We start from the raw sequence: 23514 nt of genomic DNA, 5'->3' as shown, positions 1-23514 counted from the left end.
AGTGAACCAGCCGGGGGTAAACTGATCCACTCACTTTTTCCAATTTGAAACTGCCATATAGCAACACGTTGTAAGAAATGGAGTACTTTCATTCCCTCAATTGCAGTGAAATAGGGGCTTTTGCTGTAAGTGTCAGTTAAAGACTGATCCAGCAAACACACACGCAGTGAAATTGTGCACAGTTTCTGCATTTTAAGTAGTTGGAGCGTTGTAAATACTTGCGCTCGCCTCCTTCGCCATAGTAAGCTACATGAGATAAATGACATCAGTACACAATAACCGGTTGTGATTATTACTGATTAGATACCGAATTGTCCACGTCTGCATCGCAGTGCACCAAACAAACAATTAATTTTGACACCCCTAAAAAAATATGCAAAGCGCAAACAAGAAACAGCAATGAAAGGGCTGGGTCTTCCACCTCCGAAGGCAGCACTTGCAGGCTCACTACCTGGTCCTTAAACAGTGTGGTCTCAGGATCACCAGAGAAAAAGCCAAATTCCATCTGAAATCTATGCATGAGTCACTGACCGAAAAAGCCTCTAGGTTGCCAACCTTCTTGATCGATGCCAACGCGACCAGCAGAGTGGTCTTTAAAAACAGAAATCTCAAGGATACTGAGGCCCCGTTTACACTAATGTGTTTTAGTTTGAAAACGCATAAGTTTTGCTACAATTACGCCAACCGTCCACACTACGCCGGAGTTCTCGAGCGCCGAAAACGGAGCGTTTCGAAAACGCTGGAGAGGCCGTTTTCATTCTGAAACGCTGCTGCTCCGTCTCAGTGTGGATGAGCAAAAACGGAGACATCTGAAAACGGAGGCGGGGCTGCAGACATTCGCCTCTCTGATTGGGGCTTTTCCTCAATATTAAGTAGCCTAACACACACAGTTCAGTCCTGCATTCTCTCCTTGTAAGTTCAGACTTCGCAAGTTTGATCAAGGCTGCAGTCTATTCTTCTCAGTTTGATATGGAAAACAGACTATACCGAGGACACGCGTAAATCTTTAAAGGGAACAGTGTACTTTATAACTTCATTTACATCACCCTGGCTACGTTATTTCACTTTCTCAACAATAAAATGTAAACATGTTTTAAGGAACTGCCTATTTTTATTTTAATATTGGCACCTTAGACAGCAGAAATGTTGAGGCGCCGTGCTGCATGAACGTCATCTTCCCTGTGTGGATATTTATAACAAAACGGAGCCTATAACAACTGCCTCCTTTCAATTTCAGAGAATATACGAAACACCCTTTCTTTTGCTGAATATCAGTTTTAATTATCGATAATGGCCATTATAAAAGTATAACATACAATAAGTTTATACATTATAGGAATTAAAGGCTAGCGATCAGTCAATATACAGAAAGTAGGCTACGTGGTTACATTAATCATTAACTTATCTTTGCACTCAGCCAAAACACGTTACCTGAGAACAAGTAATAGATTCCAATGACCAAAGTCAGGGAATATATCGTTAGATAAAGACAACAAGATGAATGAAATATCCCGTTTAATAAATATAGTGAGATTAGATCCAGCGGGAGATGCTTGATGAGTAGTCCCACTAGCAGATCTTCATCTGGGTAGATGGGCTGCAGCGCTTGCCTGAGAGTGTGTGTGTGGTCACGTGATGTGCGTTTTCAGCGTTTTGGTGTGGACGGAGAGCAGTTCAGAAACGCTGGGTAAAACGCGAGTGTGGACGCGGATCGTTTTCATTCTAAAACGCCGTTTTAAAACTAAAACGCACTAGTGTAAACGGGGCCTGAGTCAAGTGATTCAAACGGATCTCTGCGCAGGATCAAAAACACTACAGAGAGATCCCAAGAGGGCATGAAAGGGGGGCGGGGTGGATTTAATCACCTCGTGCCTCTGAGGTCCTGGATGAGGTCCTGCCTTCCCACGGTGTCCACCGCAAAGACTTAGTGGCAAAACCCAGAAGCAGGACCGCTACCTCTGCCTTTCTGCAATGAGGAATAGGAGGAGCGCTTCCAGAGTTATGCAAAATGACCTCAAGCAGGGCACAAATGTGCATCTGACTGCTCTATGAGGGTGATATGAGGACCTGACGTCCACAGGTAGAGCTTGTGCTTAAAGCCCAACACCATAGAGGAGGTTTGGCATTTTCCAGAAAACACCAAGACCGGCAAATTCACTACTAACACACTGTGCTCTTTATAGATGAAAGCAGGTTCACACTAAGCACATGAAAGATGTGACACTGGAGTATGGAGAAGCTTTGGAGATCGTTCTGCCACCTACAACATCATCCAGCGTGACCAATTTGACAGTAGGTCAGTAATGGTGTTCGGTGGCATTTCTTTGGAGGGCCACAACACCCTCCATGTATCGAGATGAGATGATCAGACCTCTTGTGAGACCATATGCTGATGCGATTGGCCCTTGGTTCCTCCTGATGTGAGACAATGCTAAACCTCATGTAACTGGAGTGTGTCAGCAGTTCCTGCACAACAAAGACATTGATGCCATGGACTGGCCCATCCATTCCCCAGACCTGAATCAAACTGAGCACATCTGGGACATTATGTTTCCACAGACTGCACCACAGGCTGTCCAGGAGTTTATGGATTTAGATCAGGTCTGGGTGGAAAACCCTCAAGAGACCATTCGCCACCTCATCATGAGCATGCCCAGGAGTTGTAGTGAGGTCATACAGCCACATGGATGCCACACACACCTTGACTTGTTTTAAGGACATTGCATCAATGTTGGATCAACCTTTAGTGTGTTTTATCACTACAATTTTGAGTGTCACTGCAAACCCAGACCTCCATGGGTTAATAAATTTGATTTCTATTGATATTCTTATGTGAGTTTGTTGTCAGCACATTCAAATATAATCATCCATAAATATTTTATTCATTCAGATCTAGGATGTGTCATTTTAGTGTTCCCTTTATTTTTTGAGCAGTATAAAAAAAGAAATGCTAATTAAAAAAAGAAAATTGTAATTTTCAAAATTTACTTCAATTGCATTTCATTTCAGACAGCATGAACACACCATTTTTAATGAATTGTTTAGTCAACTTCATTTGATTTGTAAATATCCATCCTTTTCTGTCATTCAGGCCTGCAAAAAATTCCAAAAAAACTTTGGGACAGACGCAATTTAGGGCTAGCATTCAGGTTAATTAGTTAAATTATGTGATTTAAACAGCTGATGTCAACAGGCGATTTGTAATTATGATTCGGCACAAAATCAGCATCCAACAAATGTCTTGTCCTTTAGAGGCAAATATGGGCAGAGGATTGCCAGTTTGCCAACAAATATATGAGAAAGTTGCTAAATTGTTGAAAAATTGATGTTTCTCAAAGATAGAGGAAGACATTCAGATATTTATCACCAACACGGCATTACATAATTAAAAGATTTAGGCAATCTGGAGGAATTTCAGAAAGTAAATGTCAAGTGCACAAGCCTAAGCTAAACAACTGTAATCCCTGATCCCTCTGCATCAAGATCATTATTTTATAAGCAATATCACCACATGGGCTCAGGATTACTTTGGCCAACAATTGCCAAGTACCACAACACATAGTTACATCCACAAATGCCAGTTAAAACTGTACTGTGCCAAAAGGTAATCCTATATTAAGAGTGTTCAGAAGTGCCTTTAACTTTTCTGGGCTCAGAGGCATCTGTGATAGACCAACACACAGTGAAAATGTATTTCAGGGGAGAAATTGACACTCCAATGCTAGCTTGACAGCCAACAACTTCCTATTACCAATGTCGTAAGTATGTTCTGTAGGACATAATCGATGAAAAAAAAATAAAATAAAAAACATGCAAGAATGCATCTTGCAGTCCAAGGACACACGCTGGGATATGAGCTGGCTGTTGCTGTGGATAAAATGCAGGTAAAAATTTGCAAAACCCAGAAACCTCTGGAGGGCTTTGTGGTACTCTGGGATTGGCCAATTTACCACAGCCTGAACCTTCAGTGCATCCATGCGCATTCTCTCGACTGACACAATGTGCCCTATAAAAGGAACAGACTGCATGAAAAACGCATTCCTCCGCCTTGACATAAAGCCCATTCTCTAGCACCTTCTGAAACACTCGCCTGGCATGTTGCACATGTTCCTGGAGAGAACAGGAACAATTCAGAATGTCATGCAGGTAGACATAAATGAACTGATACATCTCTCAACACATCATTTACGAATGCTTGGAATACTGTAATATTCAAAATGCCCCCTGGGGTATTAAATGCAGTTTTTTATTCACTGTCTTTTCTAATGCGGACCAAATAATAAGCATTGCGCAGATCTACTATTGTGAAACAAGATGCCCTCAAATGCTGAAGACATCAAACGGCAAAGGAAAGGTATTCTCTACCGTAATGTTATTCCGCCAGTCTGTTAAAAAATGATATATGTTCAACATGATTTGCCAAAGTAATAAGTCTTATAGGCTTGGTGGAGTGAGTGATAGTTTGTAAGCCAGTTAAGGGGGCTTACTGCGATGGGTTGGGAAAGCAAAATAACCGGAAGCTTTAAATCAAAAGGAAAAGAAGAGGTGGAAAGAGGAACAGCAAGGGAGTTTTTGATCCCAAATGGAGGTCCCCCACAACGCGGCCTTTCCAGAAAGGAGCAGAATAACAAAGGGGACCTTAGATTGCTCTCTAGTGAACAATGATGGATGCAATGTTTTGTATAAGGAGCATTTGGCTTAAAAAGATCGACCCAACTGTGGTTCTCCGGAGTAGCAAGTCGGATGAGAAAGGCGAGGTTCAAATGAGCAGTTCACTACTTCTGATGCTTGCGTCTAGTCCACTGCTGAACTTGAGTGGTGAGTGTGGACATTGACCCACCAAGGTCTGAATGGCTTAGTTTGTCTTAGCCAATAATTCGTCCTGCTGATCTATACTGGTGTTACTGTGGTTTACCAAGTCTGTAATCTGTGCAATACTCGCTGGATCCAAACAGTCCATACAGGAATAAACAAATCAAAGGTACTAGAAGCGGTCACACATGGGAGCCTGACACATGGGAGTCAGGCTGTGGAACAGGATAGAGGATCAGGGGTCCAGAGTAATATCCATGCAAGTCCTGATAACAGACAGAAAGTAGATGAATGACCAACAATGAAATGACAAGAGGAGCGCTGTCTACATATAGCTGAGAGAACCAGCCACAGCGGCAGGCTAATCAGAACAGCATAGGCTCTGCCATAGCATGTGACAAAACACTGACATAACAGATACACGTGAAACACCAAAACAAAACCATGTGACCAACAGACACTGAGGAATGCACACAAACCTACAACCATGACAGGATGACATAAACATGGATTTTTTTTTGTTTACTTCGTAAATTGGGCATACAAACATTAAGCTGTGTAGTACTGACCCTTAAAGTATCTAAACCGTATGTAGTGTTTTAGATTTGCATTGAAAATTGAAGAGTAGTTTTATGAATTTGTTGCATCTGAGCCAAAAATTGTCATATGTTTTGACGCAAATGTAATTTTATATTAAATAAAAAAGAATTAATGCTCTTATGATGACTTCACCATAAATTTTTACAATAAAATTTAACATTTAGTTTTTGTGCAGATCAATTTGATATGATATTGTATGTGTAAAAAAATGTGATGCTGCAATTTTTTTTTTTCTATATTTTTATGGTCACACACAACTCGGACAGGAACACCACATTGCAAAAATTTGAGTTGAGGTCTGCATACATCGTCTAAAGCTTTAATAAGCTGTAAACATATTTTGTAAGAGTTACAACATGAATTATTATATTTCTGACAAATACTTATTTTTATTAGTATGGCATCATGCACAGGTAAAAATACGCGTCACATCATCCACCCGTATGTTAATATATAAATATGTAATTATATATGAATGTGACATGGATTGCCATGTCATGAACAGTGAGGTCGAAGCAACATCTCCAGGTTCTTTGAGAAACAGACAAAGTTATGTCTATACTGCATTTATGTTTATGGTGTATTGTTTTTTAAACAAAGCTGCAACAATTTTATTTATGTTAAAGCAGCTCATTTTGGAGTACTGGCAAAGTTTTGTTTCTTTATTTGTTTTACTCTTTGTTTATTAATAAATAATGTTTAGAAATAAATAAAAAATTGTAGTATTGATCTAGTATTGGTGTCATCATATTTAATTTAGGTATTTTATCAAAGTCAAAGCTTTGGTATCATGACAACAATAAGGCTTCATTTACACTGCCAGTAAAATGTGACCCAATTCCGATTTTTTTGCTCCTATGTGATACAGATCGGATCTGTTCTAAGAATGCGTAAACACAAAAAAAAAACGCAACCATTCAAATATTCAGAGATTGGTTTCTGGCCTCCTTCATTTCTAAAAAAAAAATCTGATATAAATCGTATGTGACAATGCGACTATCACGTAAACAGGCAGATCGGATTTATTGAGGCATTCCATTTTGTATGTCATTAAACTTGCGATAATGAGTACGTTTACATGGACACCAATAATTTGATTTTAATGTGATTAAGACAATACTCTGATTAAGAGTCTACCGTGTAAACAGTAAACAGTGATTTTTTCAGATTAAGGTCATAATCAAACTAAAGAGAAATCGAATTAAGACATGTGGAGTATGCCGATTTTAGTCGCATTATTGAAGTGCAGTACAGAGATGTAAACACCTTAATCGAACAATTACCGTCATGTAGGTAATTTCCCCACATTTTGCGACAGGATAGTCCATACACATCCACACATACACGTCTGTTTAACACTCTTTGCACCAAGTGTTACCAACTATTTCCAATGAAAAGTAGCTAAAGTCTGACCAAAAAGTAGTAGACATCACTCACTAATTTGCAAATTAGTGATGTCCTCAAATAGTATCTGACAAGCTTAAGCCAGTCATGTCCTTTGTTTTTTACCAGTTTTTTTGTGTTTTATATTTTGTATTGTGTTGTATGTTTGTTCCTGACGTTTATGCAAAAAATAAATAAATTATAAAAAAAACACCTCCTAAAAAAAAAAAAAAGTCCGTCATGTCTCTACTCCCTGAGGCGCCGTGTGTTGTGTTATATTAAACCATTACATCCAGATGTACAATAAATAGGTTCTGGTTAACACTACTTTGCTTGATAGCATCATTGCTTAATCGCAACTCAAAACTAAATCTTAATGTAGTATACAGAATAATTAATGTTTTCTTAAACTGACTGGCCATCTCAGCAAAAACATTATTCAAAATATGTCCATTTAGATTTGTATGAAAAATATAGCTGACTATTTGTAAAAGTAGGCTAATACAAACACTTTTTGATAATAATTTTTTGTATTTTTACATAACCATGATAATGGACAGTTACATTCAACAATTAGCTTGTGTACTTACTCTTTTTAACTTAAAAATTAACTAATTTGTAAAAGTGACAACAATCATAGCACTGTTGGAATGTATTGCTACCTAAATCACCAGCAATTATACATTTTAGCAAATATCAGTCAATTAACAGTTATGAAAAACAATCTGAGTGAGCGATTTACTCTACTAAGTGAAGCCTGCAGCCACTGCTCTTTTGAGTCACTTTTTAAAAATGGCTAAAAGTAGCCAAATGAATGTTTAAAATTGCTTAGTTTAAAATAAAAGTTTATTGAAATAAAAGTTGCTATTGTAGTATGAAAAGTTGCTAAATCTAGCAACAAAATTGCTAAGTTGGCAACACTTTTTGCACCTACCGAGTCAGTGCAGACCAGCGGGAGAGCTACAATTTTTTACATAGGGCCCCCCCACACACACACACACACACACACACACACACACACACACAAACACAGTCATGAACACTACAAAAACTGCCTGCTGATGCACACAGTTAAGGTTGATTAACAAAATAAATTTAAACAATAAAGCAATGTGTCAGAGACTCTTAAAAATTGTTTAACTCAACAGTGAAGCATCAAACGTGGATTAAAGATTGTATATAGTCAAACAAATGAACTTAAATGATAAAAAACGCAATACTATTTGTTTTTTATCCCAAATTATAAAACTGAATAGTTTTTAGTTGTTTTTAGATTTAGTTTAAAATGTTTTTATTACTTTTGCTTAAGTTGCACACTAGTTTTATCATTCATTCATTCAGTCATTCATTTTCTTTTCGGCATAGTCCCTTTATTAATCCGAGATCGCCACAGCGGAATGAACCGCCAACGTATCCAGCACATTTTTACACAGCGGATGCCCTTCCAGCTGCAACCCATCTCTGGGAAACATCCACACACACTCATTCACAAGCACACACACACACACTGATGCAGTCTCAGCTTGCATCATAAAGGCTACATCCAGATATTATTGGCCGAGGCTTGAACCAGCGGACCAGCGACCTTCTTGCTGTGAGTCGACAGCACTACTTACTGCGCCACTGTGTCGCCCCAAGGACAAAATAAATAATAATAAACATTAATTCTTTGTGTTTGTTATATGTAATTTCTATTTAACTTACGTTGAAATGTACGACGGTGAAACATTGTCAAGGTATCAACGTTGATCCAATTAGCAAAATCTAAAGGTAATTCAACCTTCATTCAACGTCTATTTAACAACCAAAATTCACCTATGAAGAAGGTTAGAGTGAAACAACGTCGTGATTTTAATGGTGAATCACCGTGGTGGTCTGACGGTGAAATAACGTCACTATATAAACGTTGATCCAATTTGCAAAATCGAAAGGTAATTCAACGTTGATCCAACCATAGATCTGACGTTGATTCAACGTTGAATCACCAATGAAATGCCGGCTGGGTTACATGACAATGGTATAGGGTTGACTGTCTCACTGGCTTCACTCACTCCCATCTTACACACTATTCTGTGTCAGATCATGTATTGCTTTTCAGATTCCAATCCAGTCAAAATAAAGTCTTCACCAGTTGTGTTTTTGACAAACCACTGTTCTTTATATGTTTTTACCAGCTTATACTCCACTCTGTACTGGACTTTTTCTCCAGTTGGGGACTGCTGCAGTTTCAGGGACACAGCTCGGTCATGGACCTCCTTCACTACCAGTGGCAATAGTTTGGACACTGGCTGAAATTCTGTGCTTTTCAGTTTCCCTTTTTCATACAGATAGATCGACGATCATGGATTAAGTGTATTGGATATTTGTCACCGACTCGGTCCCAGTCACTCCCCTCGCTGGCCAGCAGAGGCCACCATCTCCGGACTTCTAAGCATTACATCATCCACTTACACTGATCCAGCACACCTGAACTGAATCCCGCTAATGACCCACGTACCCTTTATAAGCCGCACTTAAACACTCAGTCTTTGTGAAGTCTTGTTCAGCCCCGGCCAGCATTACTGAGCGTTATATCCTGCCTGATCTTCTGTGTATTACTCCAGCCTGTTTCTGACTCTGCTTTGCCTTCTGCCTGCCCTCGACCCAAGCCTGATACACGGACTCTGAATCACGCCGCCTGCCTCTGACCCATGCCTGGTAAATCACTCTGTGTCTGTCAGCCGCCAGCCCTACGACCTTTATTGCTGTTGTTGTTGTATGTTCGCACCTTTGTGCGTGTTGATTGTTTGAGTGAAAGTGTGACTAATAAATACTGCATAATGGATCCCTCCGTGTCAGTCTCCCTGTGACAATATTGCAGAAATAATGAAGCAGATTCTTTTTTTCATCTTTATTTGCTTCTGAAAAGAAGTTCTCTCATCTTTATTATGATAGCAGAATCATTGAACCACTTTCTCCCAGATGACAGAGACACTCTGTTTTGTTTACCATCTAAGTCTTTAGATTTGTCAGATTTTAAAATCTAAAGACTTTCAAGATATGGGTCTTCATTCAGAGATGTGAGGGTCAAGCACACCACAAAATCAATATTAGAATCAAGGAGGATGGTGTTGAGATTGTCTGAATCCCCTTTCAGGGATCCCCTTAATGTAAAAACTCAAGAGGTGAAATTCAGACTTTGCATCTTTCAACCACTGGCTAAACATGCCAAGAAAGTCGTAGTGGATTGATATTTCCTCCATTGATATTTCCTTCATTTCTCCTCCTCGAATAGCAGGCAAAATTCTACCAACATCTTTCAGAAGCTCTGCCATTTATTTATTTATATATATATATATATATATATATATATATATATATATAGTAAAAGATTTCTAAATGAGTGCAGCCTCTCTTTGATGTCACTGAAATAATTTACCAGTATATTTCTGGACAGGTCGTTAAATGTCCTCTCTACTTCTACTAGCTCCTCCATTAGACATCCAATGGAGGACACCAGACCTGTGCTAATTTTTGCCTGCAATTGAGCTGCTTTTGCATCCAGTAAATGAAGAGGAAAAAGCCATACTTGGATTGGAACTCCACTGTATGGTTTCTCTTTCAGCAATGAGGAAAGCTTCTTGTACAAACCAAGGGCCTCCATGTAAGTGGTTGGGCTTTGGTCAAGATGAAAGTCCCTATAAAATGTGCAGGTTATCTTCTCAACCCTATTTGTGTCATCATCTGTCATATGTACAGCTCCATGTCCTTCAATTGAAAATTGGGGGATTTTTTTCACCATCAAATCCAGTTCCCCATCTATCTTTTGTTTGTTCTTTTCATCTGACAATGTCCTATCAAACACCATGAAGGCCTGAGCGCCATACAGTACAGCTGTGACCACATGAGTTGCAGTTTTTTGCTCAAACACCTGAGGGTGGGTGATGTTGCCTAGCTGGGTCATAGTAAGCTAGTGATCTCAGTAATGCATTGTAACTCTAGATTGTTGGCTTGATGATTTAGTGTCATGCAGAAACTTGGCAGATCCTCCCACCTCCACCAGTCCTCCCAAGAAGCTTGCCTTCAGGGAAGCACTCACATCCAGGAGATTGGACTTACTAGAGAGAAAGTCTGAGCTACTGAACTTCAAATCTGTTTGGAGCTGTGAACGGATGTCTAAATCTTCAGTCAGTGATTTCTTATCCCACAGAGTAACACCTGAATCAAGAAGTGGCAGAAAAACAGACACAATGAACTGTTTAAGTAATTGTCCAGCTCATGCATCCCGAGACTCTTCTATTCTATTCCACCTTATTGTACATCAAAACACCACAAGTACTGTTTGTTTATTGACAAATAGGTAAAATAGAGTAAAAAACACTTTTCATGAGACTATACACCAACCTGGAATAAAGGAATCCTTGCGGCAATCATACAGCATTCCAGGAAATAGAGGTCTTCCAAGAGCAGCCGCAACAATGGAATCTAATGCCATATCTATGGTAAGTATATAATAAATACATTAATTGTAAAATTTAAGTTTAAACACAACTTCACCCTTAATAATTATTACAACGCTGTTAAAGTGTAAACAGTATACAGAAAAAATGAATAAAACAATGAAAAAAAACAAGAGCCTGCATAGCTGTCTTTGCCCTCAGGTTTGTGTTGGAAAATACTATACAAAAATATCTGATTTGTGAAAGATTGCAGAAACATATGCCCTAAAAGGATGCATTTTAGGACAACCAAGACTCTTCCTGTTGCTGGCTCAATGGTCAAACTGAACAATTGAAGGTGTGGTGCCTTCATCATTTACAAATCTTCACCACTGTTCACCAAGCATGAATACAGTTTTTGTCAGATCATTTGTCATGTTACCTGTGGATCTATCTAATGGCTCGTTTCCACTGACTGGTACAGTACGTTACGGTTCAATTCGGTACAAGTCACCTTTATCAGGCTTGCGTTTCCACTTTAAAGGGTACCCTTTTGGTGGGCGTGGTGTAAGATAGAAAGTTTCAGTCGCATAATTCTCGCTCGAGGAAATGTCTACAGTAAAGCTGCACAGGTCGTTCACATATATTAAAAGCACTTCTCACAATGCTTTACACACATAAATACTTCTGTATAAATGTTTATTACTAACTTTTCTATAAACAGGAGTTGATTATAACTGCAGATCAATGACAGTGCAAAATAGCATGCTGTAATGTCTGTAATTATATAAAATAAATAAATAAATGAACATATATGAACACATACAGCCCCTTACAGTCTGCGATATGTTACCAACTACAGAAAAACTACACGCATCATACATTTTGTTCTTAATTAGGTTCAAAACAACACAAAGTATAGCCTACAGTCAGTGAAAACCTCTCATCAGTGTCTGCAATCTTCAGCAGCACATGTCATGTAGCCTGTGTTAGAGAGTAATTCCATCATTCCCAGTTCATATTAGTCCAAAAGGTGATAATAATTAAAACAAGGCAGTTTGTTCACATTTGCTGAAGAAATACCGTGTTCCTTTTTTCCCGGCTTTTTGTCCGCTCCACTCTCGCCTTTGTCCTTTTCTTTCTAAATATGTCATTCTCGCGTTTGTCAGCTTCTCACGTGATTGGGTTTCCAAAGCATGTCAATAATCAAGCGCGCATTATTATTATCAGCTCTAGAAGTTTGTTATTTCAGATATAACATTAGACGCGCGGCGAGTGCAAGGAAGAAAAGTGAAACCGCTCACGCGTCAGACTGGCTCGTAAAAAACTGCGAGGCACAGGGTAGATTCTGCTCTACTCCATGGCTGTGTGGCTGTTCATCAGGACGATGATATATGAATATATAATTCCGCTGTAATCTCTCGCGGTGTATTTCAAACATGGCGGGTTCTTTGTTTACATTCTGGCTTGTTGTAAGTGAATGACGTATCTCTTCTGTAAACCAATAGCGTTCAGCTGCGCATCTAGCTCCGCCTTTTGGTACCCTTTGTTGTGTTTGGGACCCTTTCTAAAGGGAAAAAGTGGTACGGTACGGTTTGGTACCACTCAGTGGAAATGGGCCATACAAGTAAATTAAACTGAAAGTAAATGAGCAATCAGCTGATAAATGTGGCTTTTAATGTTGGTGGAAATTAATGTTTTTTTTTTTTTCAATTTCTATAACGATTTGTACAAAGTTGTTTTGGTTGAGAACACAGTTTCTGTGGGAATGAGACCACTGACTCAATCATACTAAGACATTCCAAGGGGGGTTGGGGGGGGGGGGGGGGGGGATTGTTATGATATTTGAAGAGCGGTGGGGGTGTGTGCACGAGACGTACATGAAGAGTGGTGGGGGCATGTGCGTGGGGCGTATCTGAAGAGCGGTGGGGGAGTGTGCACGCAATGTATCTAAAGAGTGGTCGGGGCGTGTGTGAGCGATGTACCTGAAGAGCGGTGGGGGTGATTTGCGCGCAATGTACCTGAAGAGCGGTGGGGTTGAGTTGCGCCCGACGTACCTGAAGAGCTGGGAGGGATGCAGTGGAGACAATTTAAGGACTGGGCAGATGACGCACGATTCCCGGGAGATTATCATTCGCTTGCAGGCATGATGGTATCCAAGTCTCTATGCATTTGCGGGAGCAACTAAGCAATAATATTTGTTGCTCAGTATCAGTTACAAATTGAAACACAATCCCCTTAAATCATTTAACCAACATTAACTCCGTACTATATAACAGTTGTTTTTTCCTTAACAACAGAAATACAGATTTTATTAGCTCTATACTATAGAGTGCAGGAAAAATGATGTCAATTTGTATGAAAAAACACGGAAGCGAGTTAGCATTTTAGCAGTTCCAGTTCCCTCTTCCCAAAGTCAATGTGTTTTTTTTATAGGATTTCAATAAAATTGTTTAAATAAGGTTCGTGGCCAACACAAACTCAAGATACTTTCACCTTTTGTTAATTTATATCATGTGGAGATAATTATTTTACTTGTAAAGGCTGTCGAGACAGATTAATTTGTTGATCATTTATTTTAATTAAACTAAATAATGAAGATTTAATCCACTTAGGTATTTTGTTTAGAAAGCCAATCGTCTGAAAGATTATGTAAACGAGCCAATGAAAAGCCAATGAATTGGCAGCATCAGCTTGCGCACATGGTGCTTGTTGCAATCAATTTAGCAATAAAAGTACAGCGAGAGCAAGGTGACGGCACGAGCACGGTGTTGCATGTCTGGGGGTCTAGCATGTTAATGCAGTGCTCGCGGGCAGTTCATGTCGTCATTGCGATGGCATGTCTGTAGCGCGGTAAAGATCGCGGCTATACTTGCAAAAGGGTGAACCACCCCAGCTGTCCCCTGCACTGCAACGGGCCTTCGGGCAGGTCTGAGGGTTCCAGTGGGAGATTATCCATCGCCTCTGGGCCCGCGGACCTCCCGCTTCTCCAATCGATCCATCCAAGCTTCAAGCGGAGGAAGTGATCCGTCAAACCAGGTGGTAGCCTTTACGCTCGATGACACTGGGGACCAGACATCCACTGCTGCATCGGAGGGTGGGCTTTTATTGTGCGATTAGGATCCAGATCCGGTCACCCTCTCCGGGCAGGTGAGCACTTTCACGGATACTAAAACGGACATGTTATCCATGCTTTTCCAGGCTGCTTCGGTCATGGGGTTGGAGCCGATTAATTGGGTGCTACATTTAGTACAAGAGGGTCAAGCCTTCGGAGCCTCTCGCCCCCTTCTTCCCGGAGGTGCACAGTAGGCTCACACAGTCCTGGAGGGTACCTTTTTCTGCATGTCCCTCCACTCTCACCACTCTTGATGGTGGAGCAGCCAGGGGGTATGAGGCAATCCCTCAGGTCAAGCGCGCTATTGCGGTCAATCTTTGTCCACGTGGCGCCTCCTTTTGGCGGCATCCGCCTCGTCTCCTGTCCAAAGCCTTTAGGTTATCTGCCTCCCTCAGAGCCAGAGCTTACAAGGCTGCGGGCCAGGCTTCTTGCACGCTATGGCCACCTACCAAGCGCAAGTGCTGGCCCAGCTTCACGTGGGGGGTCTGACCCAAACTTGCTACACAAGCTCCGCACCACAACCAGCTATGCTCTACATACCACTAAGCCCGCTGCATGTGCGTTAGGGAGGACGATGTCCACATTAGTGGTCCAGGATTCTCCACCTCTGGCTAAACCTGGCTGATATACACAAAGTCAACAAAGTCTGCTTTGTTGACTCCCCCATATCTCAGGCTGGCCTGTTCAGCGACACCGTCTGTGAATTCACCCAGGATTTCAAGGCAGTAATAGAGCAGTCTGATGTGATGGGTAATGTCATCTATTGGTGGGACCGAAAGCCCGCTCTGCCTGCCGAGCCATCCACATCTGCTGCTCCTCGCTGAGGGTGCCTGCCTATGAGAGCTGCCCCGCCCCCGCCTGCACCTCCGGCGAAGCGGGTGTGTTGAGCACCTCAGAAGCAGGCAGCCCCCCTCTGCCCAGGGTGCCATTAGGTCTGGTAAACAGACCGCGAAACGTCCCTGTGACAGGTCATCCGGAGAAGAGGGAATTTGTTCTTTCCCCGCTGGAGGGCTGGACCCCATTTCCGGTGGCATGGAAAACATCAATGAAAGAGCACTTTTCCACTTCCCTGGATGTGACAGCCTGAACTCTGCCAGTTTGGGACGCTATGCTTTCTAGTTCGTAGAATCTGTACATTTCGGCAGTGGCTCACAGGCTCTGGGAGGACGATCTCCTTTCTCCCACCCCTCAAGCCCCCCCTCCGGAGCTTGGGTGCGAGATGAGAGTGAATCTTTTGCCTCCAGCTCTTCTGCGGGACCCTCGCGCTTCCCGTATCAGCACAACCACTCCACGCCACCCCACTGCTGGTACGTCAGCGATTGTAGCAATGAGTCTTTTAGCAAGAGCTCTGTCTGCCTGGTTAGCACAGGCCAGCCCTTCGCAGTAGCTCACACGCACATTAAGACTCCGCTATGCAATTCAGTTCGTGAAACGGCCCCCCAAGTTCACAGGTGGGTATTTCACCAGGGTCAGCCCCCTGTCCACCCCTGTCTTGCGAGAGGAGATTGCTGTCCTTTAGGTGGAGGATGCAATCGAGCCAGTCCCTTCAGCCTAGATGGAGAGCAGGTTTTAAAGCCCAGACTTCATCATGCCCAAAAAGAGCGGTGGGTCACAGCCAATCCTAGATCTGCGCGTTTTGAACGGATGTCTGCACAAGCTGCCATTTAGAATGCTCATGCAGAAATGCATCCTCCAGTGCGTTTGTCCTCGGGATTGGTTTGCAGTGATATACCTGAAGGACGCGTATTTCCATGTCTCCATTCTTCCACACCACCGTCAGTTTCTGTGGTTTGCGTTCGAAGGTCAAGCTTGGCAATACAAAGTCCTCCCCTTAGGGCTCTCTCTGACTCCGCAGGTTTTCACCAAGCTCGCGGAGGGTGCCATAGTGCCCCTTCGGCTCGTGGGCATCCGCATACTCAATATTCTCGACGACTGGCTGATTTTAACCCACTATCGGGAGCAATTGATTATGCACAGAGACAAGGTGCTCCAGCACCTCCATCTGTTGGGGCTTCAGGTCAACCGAGAAAAGAGCAAACTCGCCCCCGTGCAGAAGATCTCTTTTCTCAGGATGGAGTTGAACTCGGTTACCATGACAGCGCGCCTCTCCGGAGAGTGCGCCCAGCTAATGCTGAAATTTCTGAGAGAGTTCCAAAGCAAAGTAGTCGTCCCACTGAAATAATTTCAGAGGCTCCTTGGGAATATGGCATCTGCAGTAGTTGTCACACAGCTCAGATTACTCCATATGAGACCACTTCAGCACTGGCTTCATGATTGAGTTTCCAGACACATATAACACGTGGGCACACACCAAGTCACTGTTACTGCTCTGTGTTGCCACGCCCTCAGCCCTTGCAAAGACCCCTTGTCATATTATTGTTTCAACAGATGCTTCCAGCACGGGCTGGGGGGCTGTGTGTTGCGGGCATGCAGCTGGAGGCCTGTGAAAAGGAACAAAAAAGGTCTCACTGCATGTCTCAGCTCGGCTGCCTTCTGCTCCTCTGGAGTCATACGCGGCTGAAATTGCTGCGTGCCATTCACATTCTAAGTGAGCTCAACCATGCAGCTGACGAACTCTCACGGCAGCCTTTACATCCCGGAGAATGGAGACTCCACCCCGAGTCTGTTCAGCTGATATGGGCATGATTTGGGGAAGCCCAGATCGATCTGTTTGCTTCCCCCATGAACGCTCATTGTTAGTTGCTATTTTCCCTGTCAGGGGGCTCTCTCGGCACTAATGTACTGGCCCACAGCTGGCCTCAGGGCATGCGCAAATATGCATTTTCCCTAGTGCGTCTGCTCACGCAGTTACTGTGCAAGGTCAGGGGGGACGAGTCCGGTGCCTCAGAGGCGCTAGGCGAATTAATCCACCCTCCCCCCCTCTCATACCTTCTTGGGATCTCGCCCTCATTCTCACAAGCCTTTGTACAGATCCCTTTGAGCCACTTGACTCAGTATCTTTAAGATTTCTGTCCCTGAAGACAGCTCTACTGGTTGAGTTGGCATCAATAAGGAGGGTTGGAGACCTGGAGGCATTTTGGCTCAGTGACTCATGCCTGTTATTCGGGCCGGCTTACTCACATTGTCCTGAGACTCCGCCCAGGAAATGTGCCCAAGTTTCCTACCACGCCATTTAAAGACCAGGTATTGAGCCTGCAAGCGCTGCCCCCGGAGGAGGCAGACCTAGCCCTTTCATTACTTTGTCCAGTTTGCGCTTTGGAAATTTATCTGGACCACACTCAGAGCTTCAGATCATCTGAGCAGCTCTTTGTCTTTTATGGTGGTCATCAGAAGGGAAGTGCATTATCGAAACAGAGGTTGGCCTGCTGGATAGTGGATGCCATCTCCCTCGCTTACCAGAGCCAGGGCGAGCCGTGTCGCTCAGGATTGGAGCATCGCATACTCTTGGGCGCGTGCACTTGGCACCTCAATAACAGACATCTGTAGAGCTGGGCGACACCTAGTACGTTTGAAAGGTTTTACAATGTGCGAGTGGAGGCGGTTTCCTCAAGGTTATTAGGTAACCCTTAGTGATTGAGGTAAGAACTTGGTTACGGTGTTGAAACATGCTTGCCGCACTATTCTCCCTAACACGAATATACGTGCGCTTATTCACTCTGTCAGTAAAGTTCCCTGCTTAGGTGAGCTCTGCAGTGATTCCTCCGATGCCCCCAGCACTGACTCAATGAAGGAGTCACTCACTGGCCCATTACGTTGTAGGTCTGCCCTCTGGTCAGCCCGCGTTATGGGTATAGGTGCCTGCTGTGCGTGATCCCCACTAGGTGATCCCTTATGCCTTTTCTGCCATGGTGCAGTCCCCCCTCACAGGCGGACCTGTGTCTTCCCTCTCCGCTAACCATCTTATTATATGCGAGCCATAAAAGAGAAGACTCGACCTCTTTTACTTGATTTTGCTATTCTAGGCACTACCAGAAGCCCTGAGTTTTGAGATCTTAAAGAGCGAGTTGGATTGTAGAGACGGTGCTCGCTGCAGAGCCATTTGAGCAGAGCTAAGCTCCAGCGAGGGGGAGCATGAGCTCTCGCTCATCCTCCAATAAGCTGTTTTAATGCATACACCAACCCCACCCCTAACCCTACCCCCAGTGACATCACTCGTTGAAGAAGCGCAAGAAAGGAGGAGCGAGAGCTTATGCTCCCCCTCGCTGGAGCTCAGCTCTGCCCAAATGGCTCTGCAACGAGCACCACTTGGGATTGTAGCGAGACAGAAGGTTGGGTAGATAAACAGGAGCTAGATTATTTAGAGCTTTATAGGTAAGAAGTAATATTTTAAATTCAATACGAAACTTAACAGGCAGCCAGTGTAAGGAGGATAAAATTGGGGTGATATGATCATATTTTCTAGACCTGGTCAGAACTCTGGCTGCTGCATTTTGTACTAATTGAAGTTAATAGAGGATGCTGGGCAGCCAGCAAATAGAGCATTACAGAAATGTTCTGACTGGTTACAGCAATAGACAATTCTAAATAGGTACGTTAATACAGGTTCATATCTGAGTCCAGATAGGGATGGCGATAGAAGGTTTGATGCATGTACTGCAGATACTTATTTACATAAGAAACAAACCTTGCAATCTATCATATCTCTGCTACTGTCTTGTCAATTTCATATCCTGAACAGCAATTTATTGTTGAAGTGAATTTTTGTGATGTCAGAGTTGAATTATCAGCCCCCGTGTTTATTTATTTATTTATTTATTATTATTATTATTTTATTTTTTTTAAACAAATTTCTGTTTAAATTTCTGTTTATACAAAGTTCTGTTGTTTTTTAACACATTTCTAAACATAATAGTTTTAATAACTAATTTCTAATAACTGATTTATTTTATCTTTGCCATGATGACAGTAAATAATATTTGACTAGATATTTTTTCAAGGTACTTCTATACAGCTTAAAGTGACATTTTAAGGCTTAACTAGGTTAATTAGGTTAACTAGGCAGGTTAGAGTAATTAGGCAAGTTATTGTAAAACAGTGGTTTGTTATGTGACTAACGGAAAAAAATAGCTTAAAGGGGCTAATATTATTGACCTTAAAATGGTGTTTAAAAAAAGTAATAACTGCTTTTATTCTACCCGAAATAAAACAACATAAGACTTTCTCCAGAAGAACAAATATTATCAGACATACTGTGAAAATTTCCTTGCTCTGTTAAACATAATTTGGGAAATATTTAAAAAAAGAAAAAAAAAATCAAAGCGTGGTAACAATATTTAAGTTTAAGGCATTAGATTTATAAATATTCACAGGTACCTTTCTTTATACAAAATAAAATTTTATTGACTAATCTAACAAAAACTAAAACCCAACTTAAACACACATTCAGTATAAAGAGTAAAGAAGGAAAAAAAAAAGATTTGGAAAGAATGTAATGATGTAAAAAAAATTGGATTTGGTCATCAATTAAACCCTTCTATGGTTTCTTTAGGGTTACATTTAATTTACAAAAGTATAGTGATAATTCGCACACGTTACTTTCATTACTTGTGTGATGTGAAGAACTCTCTCTGTTGAGTTAGATTCCCATGCGGTTAGCTGGTGGTCAGCTCTTTGTTTTGTGAGGCTTGGAGTTGGTAAAGTCATTTCAAATTTGAGGCGACAAGTTGTGTTGACTTTCCCAGTGAAGGGTTGCAGCTGGAAGGGCATCCGTTGCGTAAAACATATGCTGGAAAAATTGGAGTTTCATTTTACTGTGGCAACCCTGGATTTATAAAGGGATTAAGCCGGCAAAAAAATGAATGAACAAAGTTGTGTTGACTTCTGATTTGCGGTGCATTGAACTTAACCAGTGTCTCGACGGAAAAGAAAGAAAGAAAAGTACTGGAAATTGGAATGTTTGTGCTGTTATCCCATTTTTCCAGGGTCTACGCCTACTCCATGGACCTAAAGAGAAGCTGTCCTGAGCGGGACAGGAACAACTCTCTCTCCTGAGGTCTGTATCTGACCAATGAGATATTTACCTTCCTGATGCATATTTTAGTCTTTTGTTGGGAAGCCCTGTGATTTGCATATGCATTATAGGTGAATGCTGATGCAGAAATGTTTAAAGTTTCTTAAAATATTAATATGTTGCTCACGTATTAACATAAAATGTAAATGACCGGTAAGCACACCAATTTAGCTTTGCAGGGACATCAAAGATGAACCATCTGTCATCTTGTTTAGCTGTGGTAGACTTAATTGATTGCGGGAGTATTAAAACCATAATATTTATACACGTACAAGAGACTTGTTGCAAAACACCTGATTATATGTAGGAGGGAATAAACGGTTACATGAAAAAAAGTAAATCTTAACAAGTTGTACAGAAGCTTGAAAAGGGCTCTGTCCATTTTCAAGTGCATTCCTTTCGTGTCGTAAATACTTTGAAATTGCATTACACACGGACCATCCAGTCTTTTCTGGGTAGGAGAGGCTGATTGTGTACTATTTATTAAAAAAGAAGAGGAATTATGTGTCAGATTGGCCACATTCGCAGCATAGGTGATTGAGGGTTGTTGGCAGTCAGGCTGGCTTTGGGGGAGTAGCGTCACAGGTTAGAAGGTGTGGCCCAGCCAGTCCTGGTCTAGAGAGATCACAAAATCCCTGAATATATCTGTTCAGTCAGGAAGCTGACCTCCTGACAAGGTCACTGTGCCTTCTTCTTTGACCATTTTAATTTACCCTTGCAGGCCTGGGACAATAATTTAAAGCCAGATGCTCTCTCCCATCTCTTTGAGGCTCCAGGAGAGGAGGAGTTTATTGACACCATTGTACCTAAAGCTTTGGTAGTGGCAGCCCTCCCGAGACATCAAGAGATAGGTAGAGGAGGCCATGTTGATGTGCCCAGTACCAGGGGGGTTACAGAAGGCAGTCTGTCCATCTGTCCAGCCAAACTTCACTAGGAAGGTATCTAGTTCGATTGCCCAGCCTGACCTATCATCCAGGAATTTGGAGATTGCTTTCTGCAATCCACCAGCATATCTTGTTGCTTTCCATGACCAAAAATGTCAGGTGGTTTGTGGTGGCCTGCTCAGTTTGAGCTTAAAACAAGATTTCTAATACGCCTTGTAACATCTAAGGTTGTAGGTGAAAGAGATAATTACTCCCTAGAAACAATAAGTCTTACTGCTAGCATGATTTTTCCAATTTGCAAACAATCTCCAAACAATCTGAAGACCCACATCCCTCCATGACAACTTATCTCCTGAGATGGTTAACAGAGATCTTTTTGCCTCATATAATCCCAATTGCAAAGAACGTTGCCCATGAAGGCACTCTCCATAATGTGTAAAGGCACAAACACTCTCCATACTGAATCAGACTTTTAAAAACTCAAAATTCACACCAAAGTGCAATAATATATATATTTGTTTGTAATCTGTATGTTCTGTCCTATCAATTTTTCCTCTCAAATCAGTCGAGAGAGTAGATGTGTCCTGACCAATAGTTTAAATTCTACAAATCATGTTATATTTATGACGACTTCCATTCATACTCATGAAAACAAGAGGCAGGCAACTGGCAATGCAAGCTCACATGAAATAGCTTTGCATGACTGTGTAGATAGACTTTTGATTTTAATAGAGTGCATTTCAGACATTTATTCATCCCCTATTCTTGATTTGATCTCCTGATTGTGATTGTGACAGTGATGTGTGCATTAAAGTAGACTACTGCAGTGTTATAATCAAGGGAAGAATAATTACATCGTTCCTGCTCCCTGTAGAGAGAGTAAGACTTCACGCTGACAGGCTCGCTATATAGAGCAATATGTTTTTCTACTCTTTGTTGTTGTCAAGTAAAAGGGAGATTGAAATAGAAGCATTAAAATGTAGTTGAATGTTAAAAACATGTCACAAATATTACTTTTAACATATGAATGATTTTTTTTTTACTTACATTCAAAGTGGTTGCATCCCATTGTTATGAGGCTGCAGGCTAACAGCAACATCATTAGTGTTGAAATGAGATGGTCAATCACAATTGAGATAATGGGGCTTTACAGCAATGGGGAGCAATTTATTACAACATTATGACTGGTCAGATTATGGGTCAATCTTCTGACAACTCAAAAACTCTAGAAAATCACAAATACCATCACTAGATTTTACACATAAACTCTTTTACACATTATATATATATATATATATATATATATATATATATATATATATATATATATATATATATATATATAGTCAAAAGTGCATTTATTAAATTTAGGATCATTTAACACCTCTTCATGACATTATATTTGAACATGTTACATTAGGAGCGGCATGTTGTCTCAGTGGTTAGCACTGTTGCATCACGTCAGGACGACAGTTGCTGGTTTGAGTGCTGACTGGGTCAGTTGGCCTTTCTGTATTGGTGTGGGTTTCCTCTGGGTGCTCAGGTTTCCCCCACAGTCCAAAGACATGTGCTATAGGTGAATTGAATAAACTAAATTGGCCGTCGTGTATGTGAGGGAATGTGAAGAAGATTGCACAGTAGAGTTAAGCATTGCCACTTTAACAGTAGAGTTAAAGATTCCACTGTTGCAGTGTTGCCATTTGGCAACACACACATTTGATCTATTTACAAAAAACTCATTTGATTAAAAAAAAAAATTGAGTTGTGAAAATGTCATCAAAACTCACTGGAGGTGATGTTTCATATATTTTTTGTGGATCTGACATAATTTGATCCTTTGTTTTTATTGAAGTTTACGTTTGCATTTAGCAACTACTCACCTTAAACACCAGTCTACCAGAAATCGCACTACAGAAATACACCACATGTCATGTGACTTTACCAAAGCACATCGTTGGCTAATTTAAGGTCTTCTCTTACCAATAAAACAAATTCAATGTTGGTCTTAAAGAAACAGTGGTAAGGTAAATTAACATAAATATCATGTTACCATATGTTTACACTGTGCAGTAGAGGGTTAAAATATTCATCAAATAGACTAAATATGAAATTACAAATCAATTATTACAATAAGTAATAATTAAAAAGGTCTTATATTTTTAAGTTGGGTGTCCTAAACTGATCTGCTTGATTCAGATTGAGGCAAATCAAACATTTTTTTGCAAATGATTGAAACAGGATCTCCAAATCACATCACATACTTATATTTTTGCTAAGCTCCTTATAAGGGTACAATACGAAAAAAAAAAAAAATAAAATAAATAAATAAAT

General features: G+C 41.2%; 1 protein-coding gene and 1 long non-coding RNA gene across 2 annotated transcripts in view; both read right to left on the bottom strand.

Moving 5' to 3' along the window:
* LOC147846022 (uncharacterized) overlaps nucleotides 1-23514 on the bottom strand; it is an 885319-nt gene that overhangs the window by 349699 nt on the left and 512106 nt on the right. The gene's annotated exons all lie outside the window — the stretch shown is intronic.
* LOC100149585 (cytolytic toxin-alpha-like) lies at nucleotides 4995-11269 on the bottom strand. Its single transcript, XM_087245474.1, is given in 6 exon segments — nucleotides 4995-5027; nucleotides 8967-9109; nucleotides 9784-9940; nucleotides 9942-10101; nucleotides 10146-10992; nucleotides 11179-11269. Coding segments are annotated over 6 exon segments (1431 nt in total).

Source organism: Danio rerio, chromosome 3 (genome assembly GCF_052040795.2).
Source record: "Danio rerio strain M-AB ecotype USA chromosome 3, GRCz13ab, whole genome shotgun sequence".
Classification (NCBI taxonomy): Eukaryota; Metazoa; Chordata; class Actinopteri; order Cypriniformes; family Danionidae; genus Danio; species Danio rerio.
Note: the sequence above shows the minus strand (reverse complement) of the source record. Positions and strands in the feature narration are given on the sequence as shown.